General features: G+C 42.6%; 1 protein-coding gene across 1 annotated transcript; it reads right to left on the reverse strand.

The window, feature by feature from the left end:
* Positions 1 to 1038: 1038 nt before the first annotated feature.
* On the reverse strand, positions 1039 to 14016 carry LOC122762790 (myosin-7-like). The gene is made up of 38 exons (XM_044017998.1): positions 13960 to 14016; positions 13550 to 13757; positions 11890 to 12033; positions 10214 to 10370; positions 10095 to 10122; positions 9898 to 10003; positions 9694 to 9786; positions 9525 to 9588; positions 9335 to 9433; positions 9136 to 9239; positions 8665 to 8803; positions 8468 to 8586; positions 8190 to 8339; positions 7930 to 8100; positions 7544 to 7853; positions 7389 to 7465; positions 7089 to 7294; positions 6884 to 7007; positions 6673 to 6809; positions 6340 to 6595; positions 6018 to 6260; positions 5765 to 5941; positions 5532 to 5677; positions 5357 to 5447; positions 4891 to 5280; positions 4652 to 4778; positions 4462 to 4580; positions 4182 to 4378; positions 3926 to 4109; positions 3625 to 3790; positions 3405 to 3529; positions 2976 to 3284; positions 2665 to 2868; positions 2283 to 2579; positions 2088 to 2192; positions 1637 to 1732; positions 1400 to 1534; positions 1039 to 1173 (listed from the first exon to the last, which is right to left on the reverse strand). Exons 2-38 carry the CDS (start codon positions 13748 to 13750, stop codon positions 1150 to 1152), a joined length of 5820 nt encoding a protein of 1939 aa, XP_043873933.1. The 5' UTR covers positions 13751 to 13757; positions 13960 to 14016; the 3' UTR covers positions 1039 to 1149.
* Between the last annotated feature and the right edge of the window lie 848 nt (positions 14017 to 14864).

A 14864-nucleotide genomic window follows, 5' to 3' on the forward strand; every position in this document is an offset into this window, starting at 1 on the left:
CTTACCTCCACAAACAAAACCACAGACACACCACGTTTAAGGTGATCTAATTATAGAGTCAGAGAGTTGCTCCATATTTTTGATGCAAGCCTGCAATCAGATGGGCTGTTAATGAAGCTGATAATCCTCTGCATACGCCGTGCGCTATGGCGTGTTAAGCACAGGTATGAATGTACGGCCATTAGCTCACAGATACCTGCTTGTCCACTTAGAGGGTTAACGACATGACATGTAATAAGAGAAGAGACAAGACACCCTGAACTTTATTAACACAAACAGAGCGTGTGAGGCCTCCCTCTCCTCCCTCCGCCTTCCTTAAATACTTATCCATACACAATCCTTCAGCAGCACCAGTGACAGAGACAGAGACCGGCACGATGGTAAGCTCAGTTAGCTTCATGCTTCTGAACCACTGCTTGTACTGAGAGGCGTGAAACATGAACATAATCTTCATTTCCTGCTTGATTTCTACTTATATTTGATAACTTATTTCCTAAAAAAGTTCATGAAGCCTGTGGAGGAGCAGGCAGACTTGGACATGGATTGACTGACCAGCTGGAAGTGATTATACATGGGATTATGATGGGTCTGAGTATGAGCAGTGGTTCGTTGTTGACCTTGAGGCCCAGGCTCTTGGGCTGTCTGTGACTCTATTTTAAGCACGAGAGATTTGTTTTATCTTGCTCCGTTGGAGTCACCACGTCACCTCGACTTTACAGCTTTCAAGCCCTGTGACACCACATGTCATGGATCCTCTATGTTCCTCTGTCGAGGCCTAACTCTGCTCCTCCTGCTCTTTAATCTCCACTCAGATGCATGGCTTACTTTGTATTTTTATTCAGTTCACTGAATTCTCTTTTTATGGCAACAAGGCATAAGACACCGATTGTTAAGTTAAGTTAAGTTATGGTAGCAGCAATTGTTCCTTTAAGGCTGGATTTGTTGTAACATTTATAACTGAATATTCTAAATTCAATATTTTCCACACTAGGTTCAAGGAGGTTAATCATTTTCAAAAAGAAAAAGGAAGAATACTTGTTGTGCAGCAGCTTGTTGCATCTTTATTAAGCACTACAGGTGGTGAATATTAGTAGTTGAGGGGATCTACGGTACACAGCAGGGCAAAGTATCTCTGAGGGCTCCAGAGCTTCACTCTTCATCAAATCCTTTTTGCTGCAGCCATGACAGTTGGAAAGAAAGAAGAGGAAGAGCTGTTAGGTCACTAGATTAGTATTGATTTAGCTTTCATATATACAAAACAGACAAGTATACACCGGAGCACTGCAATTGGCCCCACACAATTGAGCTATAGAGCAGCATGAGTCAAATGTAGCCAACAGAGGGCAGCATGTGCCAGGGTCAGTTGCTGTGCACCTGCTACAGAATGCATGCTTCAAACCTTGGAGCCCACGTCACGGCTCTTGGCACGCATCTTGTTGACCTGAGTCTCGGCGATGTCGGCTCGCTCTTCAGCCTCGTCCAGCTCGTGCTGAAGCTTGCGGAACTTGGTGAGGTGAACGTTAGCCTGTTCCTCCTGTTGTTGCCGTTAAATTGAACAAACACGTTTAAGGAGTTTGATTGAATTAATCCTCGACAAAACAATGGGAAGACGAAGACGCAGCAGGAAGACACTCACAGCCTCCTCAGAAGATCTCTTGTATGATTTAACTTTCAGCTGCAGCTTGTCAACCAGATCTTGGAGGCGGGCGATATTCTTGCGGTCCTCCTCATTCTATGGGAAAAGGAACATTTGCTTTCTTTTAATTTATCCACGTATTGAGGTTGATAAAGCCAGAGAAGTCTAAATTGTCTAAATTGTAGACCTAAGTCTAAAATTGTAGTGTTCTTAAGTCATAATGGCCTTCAATGTATAGTGTGTGACACATGTTAAAGTGGTTCTTATTCGGTTTTCAAGCCAAAAATAGTCTCCTCACTCTCAGCTTAAGGAAGTTGCCATTTTTTACTTTATCATATACCAGTAAAAATGCAGTGGCAGCTACAGAGACATTGGGGGATCTTATACCTCTCAAGTGAGCAAGACAGTACTCTCACACTTTTAGACCCAAAGTGTGTACATGCTACAGTACCTGATAGGTCAGTTCCTTGATGCGGCGCTCATATTTACGAACACCCTTCACAGCGTCACTGCTTTTTTTCTGCTCCATTTCCAGTTCATTTTCCAGGTCCTTCACCTGATCACAAACAAGAATATTTAGGTAAAAATGTTTTTTTTTTTTTTGCTACACTTGCAACATCACAGCAAATGAAACAGAAATACTCACCCTGGCCTCCAGCTTCTGCACTTGCTTCTTGCCTCCCTTTAGGGCGATCTGCTCAGCTTCGTCCAGACGGTGCTGAAGGTCTTTGATGGTTTGCTCCATGTTCTTCTTCATACGCTCCAGGTGAGCGCTGGTGTCCTGCTCTTTCTTCAGCTCCTCTGCCATCATGGCAGCATCAGTGATGGCCTTCTTGGCCTTCTCTTCAGCGTTTCTGCACTCCTGCACAGCGTCTTCTACTTCCGTCTGAAGCTGGGAAGTATCAGCCTCCAGCTTCTTCTTCTGATTTATCAGGCTGGTGTTCTAGTGTTACATAAAAATATATACATTTTAGAGGAAAACATAGATTTTAAAAGAAGGGAAAAGGTAGTTGGTCACTGCATTTTACCTGTGAGTGCAGCAGCTGCACCCTCTCACTGACATCCAGCAGCTCTTGCTCAGCAAGTTTGCGGCTTCTCTCAGCTTGCTCCAGAGCAGCCCTCAGTTCTTCTAGTTCAGCCTGAAGAAGCGTGTTGCGTCTCTCAACAATGGCCATGTTTTCCTTCATGTCTTCACTGGCGCGCAGAGCGTCATCAAGCTGGAGCTGAGCATCCTGTAAGGTTTTCAACACCAAATGGTTATAAGAAAATGCCGTGAAAAAAAAGAGAATAATGACAGCAAAAATTTAAGTTTAGTTTAAACTCTCATCCTTTGACTTACCTTCAAATGTGCATGAACAGATTTAAGTTGTTTCTGGGCCTCAGCTGCCTGCCTGTTGGCCTGGCTAAGCTGGATCTCCATCTCATTGAGGTCTCCCTCCATCTTCTTCTTGATACGCAGGGCCTCGTTCCTGCTGCGACACTCGGCCTCGAGAGAGCTCTGCAGGGTGTCGATGGTCCTCTGCAGGTTCCTCTTGCTCTGTTCCATCTCCTCGTCTTTCTCAGACAGTTTGCGCTCAATGTCGGCTTTAATTTGATTGAACTCAAGTTGAGCTCTCAGAATCTTTCCCTCCTCATGCTCAAGAGAACACTGAAATAGAAATCAGGCAATTTATATCATTTCAAAACTGTGCTTGTACTGTACACTCATATAAAGTGCTAGGTGAGTGTAAACATGTCAATAACTAACTGTGGATTTTAGGTTTCTTACCTCTGCTTCCTCAAGGGCACATTGAATCTCACTTTTTTCCTGGTCCAGCTGCTTACGAACCTTCTCCAACTCGTGAATAGTTTTTCCTCCCTCACCGAGTTGCTCAGTGATATCAGAAATTTCCTCTATTTATGAGAATAATTGTGTTTCATTGGCTTTTTTTTTCCTTGGCAAATTGACAAATACAAATTTGTCAATTGTCAATTAATTGATACTTTACCTTGAAGGTTCTTGTTCTCTCTCTTCATGGTCTCCAGTTGTTCCAGAGCTTCTTCGTAGGAGTTCTTCAGTTTGAAGAGCTCTGTGCTCAGAGACCTGGCTTCTTTTTGAGAGCTCTCCAGTTCACACTGAGACTCCTCATATTTCTGCTTCCACTCAGACAGGATCTAGACATTGAGATGTCAAGTTCTGATATCACAAATTTATCTTCCAGAGCAGATGTGAAAACACCTCAAAATACAGATTTCAATCATTTGTGGTGAGGATATTTTTATAACTGGAAAGAAAAAAAAAACCCATACCTTGTCAAAGTTCCTTTGCTTCTTGTCCAGAGCAGCAGCAGCAGCATTAGACCTCTCTACATCCACCATGAGATCTTCAATCTCATTCTGCAGTCGGTGTTTGGTCTTCTCCAGAGAGGAACATTTAGCATTCACTGCTTCAACAGCTTCCTCAGCATCCTGCAGACGCTGAGCCAGCTTTTTTCTGGAGTACAACAGATTTCGATCAACATTATATACTCTTAAACTGTACTAAGGTACAATGTATTTAACTCACTTGGCCTCCTCCAGCTCCTCGGTCCTCTGGATGGCATCAGTTTCGTACTTAGTTCTCCACTGAGCCACCTCAGAGTTGGCCTTGGACATGCCACGCTGCAGTTCACCCTTGGCCTCCTGCTCCTCCTCATACTGCTCTCTGAGAAGGTCACAGTCATGGCGAGCAGACTGCACTGCATGTGCTAATGCATTCTTGGCCTATAAATGGATAACAAATGAATTCCTCATGTACATTTACTCCATAAATAAACCATAAGGTTTTTAATAAGTTGCTTTGCTACCTTGACTTCTTCCTCCAGTTGTCTTTTAAGGTCTTCAGCTTGCTGATTGTAGGAATTCTTTCCCCTTGTGAGCTGAGAGACAAGAGATTCCTTCTCCTCCATCCGTCTCGATAGCTCATCTAGACAAGAAAATGTTTCACTCTTACATTACTCTACATAAAAGACGTTTTTATTTTTGCATAATACTCACCATTCTCAGCTTGAAGCTTGGCTTTTTGGGTGGTGACGTCGTTGAGGGACCTCTGATATTCATCGCACTTGCTTCTGTAATCGTTCATTTGATCCTCCAGAGTTCTGCAGGTCTTCTCCAAGATAGTCTTCAAAATAAATATATTGTTGGTCACTGACACGTTTACCACTATTCAGTTCCAGTTAGACCAGATTTAAAGTATTATATTAGCATATTCAGCATTTTCAAGTACACATTACCTTTGACTTCACAATATGTTCCATATTGGAGACAACATCGTCCAGCTCCAGTCTGAGCTCACTCTTTTCCTTCTCTAGTTTCTGCTTGACTCTCTGCAGGTTGTCTATCTGCTCTCCCAGATCAGCGACACTGTCAGCTTGTTTCTTCCTGAGTGTGGCAGCAGTGGCTTCATGCTGCAGAGTGGCCTCTTCAAGGTCTCTGCGCAGTTTCTGGAACTCGGCCTCCCTCTTCTTGTTCATCTCAATCTGGGCAGAGGTTGCTCCACCAGCCTCCTCCAGCCTCTCACTGATCTCCTCCAGCTCTCTGGCCAAGTCTGCTCTCTGCTTCTCTACCTTGGCTCGGGCAGCTCGCTCTGCCTCGAGCTCTTCCTCCAGCTCTTCGACGCGGGCCTGATGTCACAACATGTTTAAGTGCAGCAATATTTGGAAACATAGTTTGCACTTCATTGAAATCATTTCACTATACCTGCAGCTCCTTCAACTTTTTCTGGAGTTGAGCGATTATGGCCTGCTCATCTTCAAGTTTGCCATTCAGCTGACTGATTTCAAAGTCTTTCCTGCAAAATGTTGTTAGTTTATGATATTGGCTCATACTAAATAACCATAAAAGCGACAAATATAAAGTAATAATTAAATATTACTTCTTCATCCGCTCTTCCAACTGCTGCTTGTCATTTTCTAGATCCATTATAGTCTCCTGGGTCAGCTTCAGGTCTCCCTCCAGCTTTCTTTTGGCCCTTTCAAGGTCCATTCGAATCTTCTTCTCTTGCTCCAAAGACCCTTCAAGCTTAAAGTGATATAAAAAAAAAAAGTGAGTTGTTGTCAACCATGAATACTTCATCTATTATAAGTGAGATATGCCATACGTTCATACATCATCCACTTGCTGTTCCAGCTTGACTTTGGCCTTGGTCAGAGTGTTGACTTTGTCTTCTTCACTCTGCAGGTCATCCAGAGTTTGCTGGTGAGCCTCCTGTAAGGCTTTCTTCTCCTTGGTTAACTTGGCAATGATTTCATCCAGAGCTGCCATCTCCTCGACCAGGTTCTTCACCTGTGAACCATTAAAAGAGGCATTAATGGATGCCCCATTAATTATGTGTCACAGATGTTTTAGTTTGTTGTCATACCTTGTTTTCAGTGGCATGCTTCTCTTTTTCCACTTTAGCCAGAGTTAACTCTAAGTCATCAATGTCTTTCTTTAACTCAGAGCACTCATCCTCCAGCTTCCTCTTCTTAGCAGTTAGCTCAGCATTCATCTCCTCCTCATCGTCCAGCCTTTCAGTCAACTCTTTGGCTTTGGCCTCCAGCTGGATTTTGTTTTTGATCAGCCCCTCACATCGTTCCTCTGCATCACAGAGATTATCTTGCTCCTGTCAGACATTTAGTCTCATTAGCATGTCCTGGAAGAACATGTTTAAAAGGAGAGCGTTATGATCATTATTTTCTTACTGCTTGAACTTGTAATTGCAGGTCATTCTTCTCTTGGAGAAGAGAAACCATTTTCTCCTCTAGTTCCTTTCTTCGAGCTTCAGACTTTGCATAAGCCTCTTTCAGCTTCAGGAATTCTTCCTTCATGTTGGCCATCTCTTTCTCTGCCTCAGCTGATCTCAGGAGAGGTTTAATCTTGAAGAACAGCTTCATCCAGGGCCAATTCTTGACCCCCATGAAGGAACGGACATTCCACTGGATCACCAGCAAAGCATCTCTGTTTTCAGTGAAATGAAAGGCTTGAGTAGAATTCATGAATCACAAAATCAGTGACTAATGTATAATGTCTGTTACCTGCGTTCCACCATCTTCTGATACTCAATACGAGACAAAAGACCACGAGACCTGGCTTGAATGCCAGTGATGATTTTAGAGAGACGTTCGTCTCTCATTTCCTCAAGCAGACCCAGCAATCCAGCCTTAAAGAACACCTAAAGAGAGAAGTCTGTTTTGTTTAAGTGTCACTTTCAGTCACTTTTTCCCAAATCAGAACTCCAGACAGTACCTTGGTGTGTCCGAACTTGTACTGATTATGATCTATATCCAGAGACCCGAGGAGTTTCTCTGCTCCCTTCCGGCTGTCAATGAACTGACCCTCAGGGATGGCAGCGGGATTCAGGATGCGATATCTGGAGAATCAAAAAGAACATCATGAAGCATCATCTCATATATCTTTCAGTATCTGTGGAGTCGTGCAGTATGTGTAATACCTCTGCTTGAAATCTCCATAGAGGATCCTGTTGGGGAAACCTTTCCTGCAGATCCTGATGCCCTCCAGCACACCATTACAGCGCAGCTGGTGCATCACCAGAGGATTCTCCATGGCCCCAGGAGTCTTGGTCTCGTTGGGGATGATGCAGCGCACAAAGTGAGGGTGAGTAGACCTCAAGTTGGTCATCAGCTTGTTCAGGTTTTCCTTTAATAATGTAGCACATATATTTACATGTCCTGGTGCGCTTGTATACAAAATACCTTATAATAGAGGAGTGAAAACAGTGAATGCACAATACCCTGTGAAGAGCAGACACTGTCTGAAAGGATGATCCCTTCTTTTTTTTTTCTTTTTTACCTTCAGTACCTTCACCCACTGTTCAGGGAGAAACATTTTTTTAACTTATAAGCTAAACGAAAACATTTTTCTCCAAATACGTAATTCACACCATACCTGAATCAGCTCCAGCATAATTTGCAAAGAGTGTAGCCAACAGCTTTAAAGTAGACTTCTGGTACAGGGCTACAACAGTCTCATTCAGAGGGTCTTTGTTCTTCACCAGCCAGTTGTTGATATTGTAATCAACAGTTCCAGCATAGTGCATCAGGGCAAAGTGGGCCTCTGGTTTCCCTTTGATAATTCTGGGCTTTTGGAAGTTGGCAGATTTCCCCAGATGGTTGTCATAGAGCTTAGCTTTAAAGGTGGCATCAGAGGCTTTGGGGAACATGCACTCCTCTTCAAGGATGGACATGATACCCATGGGCTGAAGAGACAAAGTATGAATTGGTTTGGAAAACAAATGATTTCATTCTTGTGTTTTTCATGTAGTCGTCTCTCACCTTCTCAATGAGGTCAATACAAGCCTGCAAATCCATACCAAAATCAATGAAAGTCCATTCAATGCCCTCTTTCTTGTACTCTTCCTGCTCCAGCACAAACATGTGGTGGTTGAAAAACTGTTGCAGTTTTTCATTGGTGAAGTTGATGCACAGCTGCTCAAAGGTGTTGAACTGTAATGAAATAGTCCCCAGTATGAGGTTTGATCATTTGTCCTTAAACCAAATATAACATATATTTTTGGGGGGGGTTTGGAGCTCACTTCAAAGATTTCAAACCCAGCGATGTCCAGTACACCAATGAAGTACTGGCGAGGCTGTCTGGTCTCCAGTGACTGGTTGATTCTGATGACCATCCACAGGAACATCCTTTCATAAACAGCTTTGGACAGAGCTCCAACAGCATAGTTCACCTTTAGCACAGGAAATATAGAAAAACCCAAATACACTAAACAATACACTTTGCAACTGAATTGACGTAGAGAGAGTTTGTCCTTTGCTAATGGTTCGGTTTTTGGGGATGAATTCCATTCTTTCTCACCTGGGCGACATTCTGTCCCTTGGTGACCCACTCATTTCCTACTTTGACTCTTGGGTGACAGAGACATTTGATGAGGTCGGCAGAGTTCAGGCCCATGAGATACGCTGATTTGTCAGCATCTTAAGAAAGGACAGGAGTGCAGTGAAACTGTAAGTTGGTTCCTGAGTCGATATGACACACGAAAAGCCCTCTCTTACCCTCAGTGCCGTCAGCTTCGGCCTGCTCCTCTCTCGGCCTCTGCTTGAACTTCATGTTGCCATAATGCATGATGGCTCCAGTCAGCTTGTACACAGAGTTCTTCTCCTCTTGAGTGAAGCCCAACACATCGAAGGCACTCTGCGGAGGCAAACACATTAACTTTTTTCTTAAGTGCTACAAATGGGGGTCTTCTCCACTCACCAGAGAGAAATTAAACACGCTTTCACCACTATTGCAACTCTGTCGCGACTCATGCAACTCTTTCACGACTATCGCAACAATAAACTCGTAAAATAATATTCTACACATTTGTACATGAACATACTTTTGGGTAGCATGTACAATTTTTTCCACTGAATCCTTCTAAACTTAACATACTGGACCATAAACAGAGCAGACTTTAATCATTGTGATTAGATCGTGGGTTGAATGGACAAGTTGAAAAAGAAAAAATAGATTTCAAGACTGACGTCTGTTGCCATCAGTTCCTCTGCGTCATCTATGGAGGCCACTTGCGTTTCTCCCTGAGAGATGAAGGCGTAGTCGTAGGGATTAAGTGTGATCAACAGCATCTCTGGGTGACAAAGAGATAGGGTGAGCAAAGGTCAGACAGACGGACAACACAGCTACAGTGCAAAAACCTTTACTATTCATGTGAAAATGTCTCACCAAGAATCTCCGGCTTCTTGTTGGACAAAATCTGGTAGAAAATGTGGTAATCTCTCTCAGCCTTGAGCTGGAAAGTCACGCGGGATTTCTCCAGAAGGTCTGACAATTGACAAAGACAAGAGATAATAATAAATAAATATGAATATTTTTTGTTTAAGTAGCCTAATTGTGAGAATGTGTTGTTCCTTACAAGTTTCGATATCAGCAGAGGCCAACTTTCCCCTGGCATCAAAGTGAATTCGGATGAATTTACCCTGAAAGGATACAGTTTGCACTCATAATGATCTCATGGTATCTGCTAATGCTACTTACTGTGTTTTCAACAACATCTGAATCACAGTATAGTAAAAGGCACTCACAAATCTAGAGGAGTTGTCATTCCTGATGGTCTTGGCATTGCCAAAGGCCTCCAGAGCTGGGTTAGCCTGGATGATTTGATCCTCCAGGGTTCCCTGACAGAGAGGAACATCATGTACATTCAGTCAGCAACCTCTTTCCATTTCAGTTAAAGGGGCACAAGATTTTGAGGTGCTACCCCTCTGACATCCGTGCTCAGCATTTACCTTGTCTTTGGCGTTGGGATCCTTTTTAATGCCTCCAGCTGCAATGCTCGCAAAATACTGGATGACTCGCTTTGTGTTGACAGTCTTTCCTGCACCGGATTCTCCACTGCAATTCCAAAAGGTCTACGATCAGTACGGTGGTTAAAAAGTTTACTGTTATTTCTGGGCACACAATTTTTTTAAGTATATTTACATACGTGATGAGAATTGACTGGTTTTCGCGGTCTACGAAAGCAACGAGTGCAGAGTAACAATTTTTTTAGTGTCAAGTTTGAGGAGGAATTATTTGTACTGAACATGTCATATCAGTCTGTACCTGCCAGCATGTACTGGTAGGCGTTGTCAGAGATGGAGAAGATGTGAGGAGGAGCTTCAGTCCTCTTCTTTCCTCTGTAGGCAATGACCACCTCTTGGTTGTAGACTGGCAGCCACTTGTAGGGGTTGACGGTCACACAGAAGAGGCCAGAGTAAGTCTGTGGAAACCAAAACAGTAATTTCAGTCATTTTTGTATTATTATGGCACCAGATTGTTGCCATTTCTACGTTAAGTATTTTGAAGTAATTAATAGTCTTTTAATCACGTTTAAATTTCACCCAGTTTATAAAGATAGCAAACCATTATGATAGTGACACGAGCAAATTTGGGCAATAATGCCTCAAAGCGCTTGGGAGGGTCCTTTGTGCCATCTAGAGCTGCAGCTAATGATTATATTCATAATCAATTAATCTGTCTAGTATTTTCTCAATTAATCAAGTAATCGTTTGGTCCATACCTTAGAAAGCGTAGAAAAATATTGATCAGTGTTTGTCAAACCTGGAAATGATGTTCTCCAATATCTTGTTTTGTCCACAAATGAAAATGATTCTGTTTTAATGATTTCTTTGTTATATGGAGCAAAGAAACCAGAAAATATTTACATTTAAGAAGTTGAAACGATCAGAAATCTTGTTTTATTAATGAAAAAACCATCAAACTGATAAATCAATTATCAAAATAGTTGACAATTCATTTAGTAATCGATTAATAATCAGTTACTCGTGTAATCGTTTCAGCCCTAGTGCCATCTGCCATCAAGCACAATGTCTTCCTTATACTGTTTTTTGCATACTGTATTGTATGCATATTTTCGTTGTAAATTGTCTTTATTTTATCTTAAAATTTCTTTCTTCAGTCATCATCTAACCGATTTATCCTCCACCAGAGGGTCGCGGGGGGTGCTGTGCCAATCTCAGCTACATCGGGCGATAGGCGGGGTACACCCTGGACAGTTCGCCAGTCCATCGCAGGGCCACACACAACTAGAGACAAACAACCATTCACTCTCACTCCTACGGTCAATTTAGAGTGTCCAATTCACCTAATCCCCACAATCCCCACAATCTCTTGCAGCTATATATGTAACACCAAATATACTGTAAATTTGAACGGGTAAACAAAAAATTGTTTGTTAAATGACACAGAAATCTCCAAAAGAAAATTGGGAAAAATCTGCAAATTTGTTTGACAGGCCACATGGTTGGTGTAGTGGTTATCACTCTTGCCTGTGCAGCAAGAAGACTCAGGGTTTGAGCCCATATTGCATGTTTTTGGACTGTGGAACCTTGTTCCAACTGGAGTTTGCATGTTCTCCCCGTGGGTGCGTGGGTTTTCTCCGGGTTCTCCGGCTTCCTCCCACAGTCTAAAAACATGCAATATGGGGATTAGGTAAACTGGACACTCCAAAGCGAGAGTGAATGGTTGTTCGTCTATATGTGGCCCTGCGATGGACTGGCAAATTGTCCAGGGTGTGACCCCGCCTATTGCCCTATGTCAACTAAGAGTATCAGAACCCCCCACGACACTCCTGTGGAGGATAAAGCAGTAGAAAATGGATGGATGGATGTTTTTGGACACCCAAAAATATCTCCCACAACCCATCTGTGGGTCCCAGTGTTTGGGAACAAAAAATAGCCCTCAGTAAAGTTTCCTGTCCACTGACTCGATCTACTCACATATATCATCCATGCTGCATAACGTTCTTTGAGGTTAAACAGCACAGCCGGCTCGTGGAGGAAGGTCAGCATGGCCATGTCCTCGATCTTGTCGAACTTTGGCGGATTCTGTTGCAGAATATCGGTGTCTTTGACCGTCACGGTCTGAGGAGAGTCAAAGCAGTTGGCCCAGATTAAACATGGACACTGTCAAGGGTTGTTGTTATGGCGGAGAAAGCAAACACTCTGGAGGGAGACTCTGTTATTGTCGCCGCTGCCAGTGCAGCAGCATACACCTCATGCCACACATTGCGAATGCGAGATGGTCACGATGCCTCACTTCATCATCACTCAGCTGCTCGGTGATGAGGCGTTGGGAGACACTTTAAATTGCAGCGTCACTCAAGGTCCCCAATTTAACACATATTCACACTCACTTAGAGGAAGACAGTTTAAATCACACACAGATTTACACTAAGATTCTCACCTGCTTGCAGACAAGGACTAACAAGCAAAGGCAGAGCTAATGTGTTCCTTGTGCTGCTCCAACTGCTTATCACCAGCGACTATGTTATTTGTCTGGCACTGGCTACTGTTGCACTAGTGAGACAGTTAAGGCAGCAGTGTTGTTGCTGTACTTAAGTACAAAATTCACATATCAGTACTTTATTATCATATTTCTAGTTGACTAGCAGAGCCAGGAATTGAACCCATACCACTGAGCCACCATGAGTGATATTACACCTTGAGTATTATTATAAAAAGAAAGTGACTTCAAATTCATACTAACATACTTGTACTTTTACTCAAGTAAAGTACCTTTAATATACAGTACTGTGCAAAAGTTTTAGGCACCACCAGCTCTGTTGTTTTTTCTGTCAAATTCTGTGATCATTGGAATTTGGAATGAAGTGATGCGACTTAAAGCTGGTCTTATATATTAGCGAGCTGTCAATGAGTTTAACTCATGCAACATGTGTATGTAATGCTCAAGCATGTCTTGAATAAACCTGGCGTAATAGACGTTTTTTACAGCAGATATTCCTTTAAATTAAATAGTAGGACAAACACAGGATTTACCAGTAACATTAATTAAGTGTCCACTCCAGTATTAACAGAGCTGTGTTGTTGTTCAAGTGTAAGGGTAGATCACGCTAAATACTTCACACCTGTTGAGGATGGGTTTTTTTTAAACAACAAAAAACTGCATACATATTTTCTGGATGTTTTCCAGTAAAGTGAAATTGAAATAATGATCCTCTATTGTCGTTATAGCGTTGCTAAAACAACAAATCTGATTGTGGCCTAAAACTTTTGCACAGTACTGTATAAGACTGGGAGGCTTGCATTAATCACCTTCACCAAGATTTTGTCCACAACCACGTTCGTCTGTTTGTGAGCTGCATAACTGTGAAAGTAAACAACAGATTGTGATGATATATTCTGGGAGTGAAGCTCTTGGCTCAGAGAATTAATGATTAGACTTTGGTGGTGTGATCCAGAGACGGATTTGGATTCAGGATTCTCAGGGAGAGTGCACTGATACTGTGGGTAAACTGAGTACAGGTTAATGATCTGAGTTCTTCTTCTAGTTACCTAGTTAATTATTTCACATATATATTTTGGTAATCTGACAAACATAAAGCCACAATGGTAAAAAAAAAAAGATGCAATCACTGACCTTCCCACGCTGTGTCTCCACAGTGACCTTGTCTCCATCTCGGCTGGTGATGGTCGCCTTCACAAACTCCTCCACTTGATCTGGGACAAAACATTCCTTCTTGATGTCGAAGGTACGCGTGGAGGCTTCCATGCGCTCCCTGTCTGACTTCCTCAGGTAAGAGGCAGCTGCCCCAAACACAGCCATCTCTGCATCGCCCATGGCTGCACTGCATGTAAAAATACAGTCATCAGTCAGCAGAGATGATCTCATACTTCTGTATTATGATGCTGTCCAGCTACTAGTTTAAAGGAAATTAGATTTTCCTTTTCCGTACCTATGAGTTTAAACTATAAACTATCTTTGGAGATAAGCAGTGATCTTTTAGGATTTGAAAAGCTGAGAAAACACTGAAATTGTAGACTACATACCTGTGGGTTCAACTCAGACAAGAGGTGAGCTCAGGTTTCAGAGGATAAATCTGTGATCTAGGAGCAGAGGGACAAAGAGAAAGACAGGTAAGACATTGTGAGGTTGGAGATAAATACCTTAGAGGAACATCTGTCTCACCCTGACCCTAACCTGGTAAAGACAAACGTCAGAATACATCATCATTATTAAAATTGTTCATCTCCAGCTTAAGGCAGGTTTAATGCCAGAAAACAGCATCTCTGAATACAAGAAGACAATTATCTGTGCAGACTTACAGAGACCAGGTGAAGAGGAAGCAGCTTCTAGACCTGCAGTGAAGGCAGGGATCAAATATATAACCCCTGATAACCCTGCCTTACAAGGCCAAGGGCACCACCCTGACCTGATCACTAATACACACACAACACACACACACACCAACAGGTACACAACTTCCACACATACCACCAGTTTCCCCCCCCACACACACACACACATATGGTGGTAATCGCCATCACTTTCATCTCTTATGACAGGGCTCTTCGTGGCTCTCATGATGTCTGGCTGCCCTCCCTGCTTGTTTGTGTCCCCTCACGTCGAAATAATGTGATTTTTCGGGAGCAGAGCCAGGAAATTTCTGCCACATATTTTGCCCATGATTCACCCAAGCATGAGCTCCTCTATCTCTGATTCTACTAAACTGTTTTTTTTTTCTTTTCTGCCAGCTCACGCGCTAAATTCCTTTACCAAGTGAGGAGCAGTCATGGACAGAAACCAGATTCTGTTTATTGCCAATGAGGAGGGACAAAGGGGGGGCATGGCACAGCAATAAAGCTTTTTTTTTTTAAATCCCTGTTTATTAATTGTAAATTGCATCATTTGTATTTTCTTTCCTCCTCCAAATGTTATTTGTGGCCCTTCATCA

Source organism: Solea senegalensis, linkage group LG1, assembly GCF_019176455.1.
Source record: "Solea senegalensis isolate Sse05_10M linkage group LG1, IFAPA_SoseM_1, whole genome shotgun sequence".
Lineage (NCBI taxonomy): Eukaryota > Metazoa > Chordata > Actinopteri > Pleuronectiformes > Soleidae > Solea > Solea senegalensis.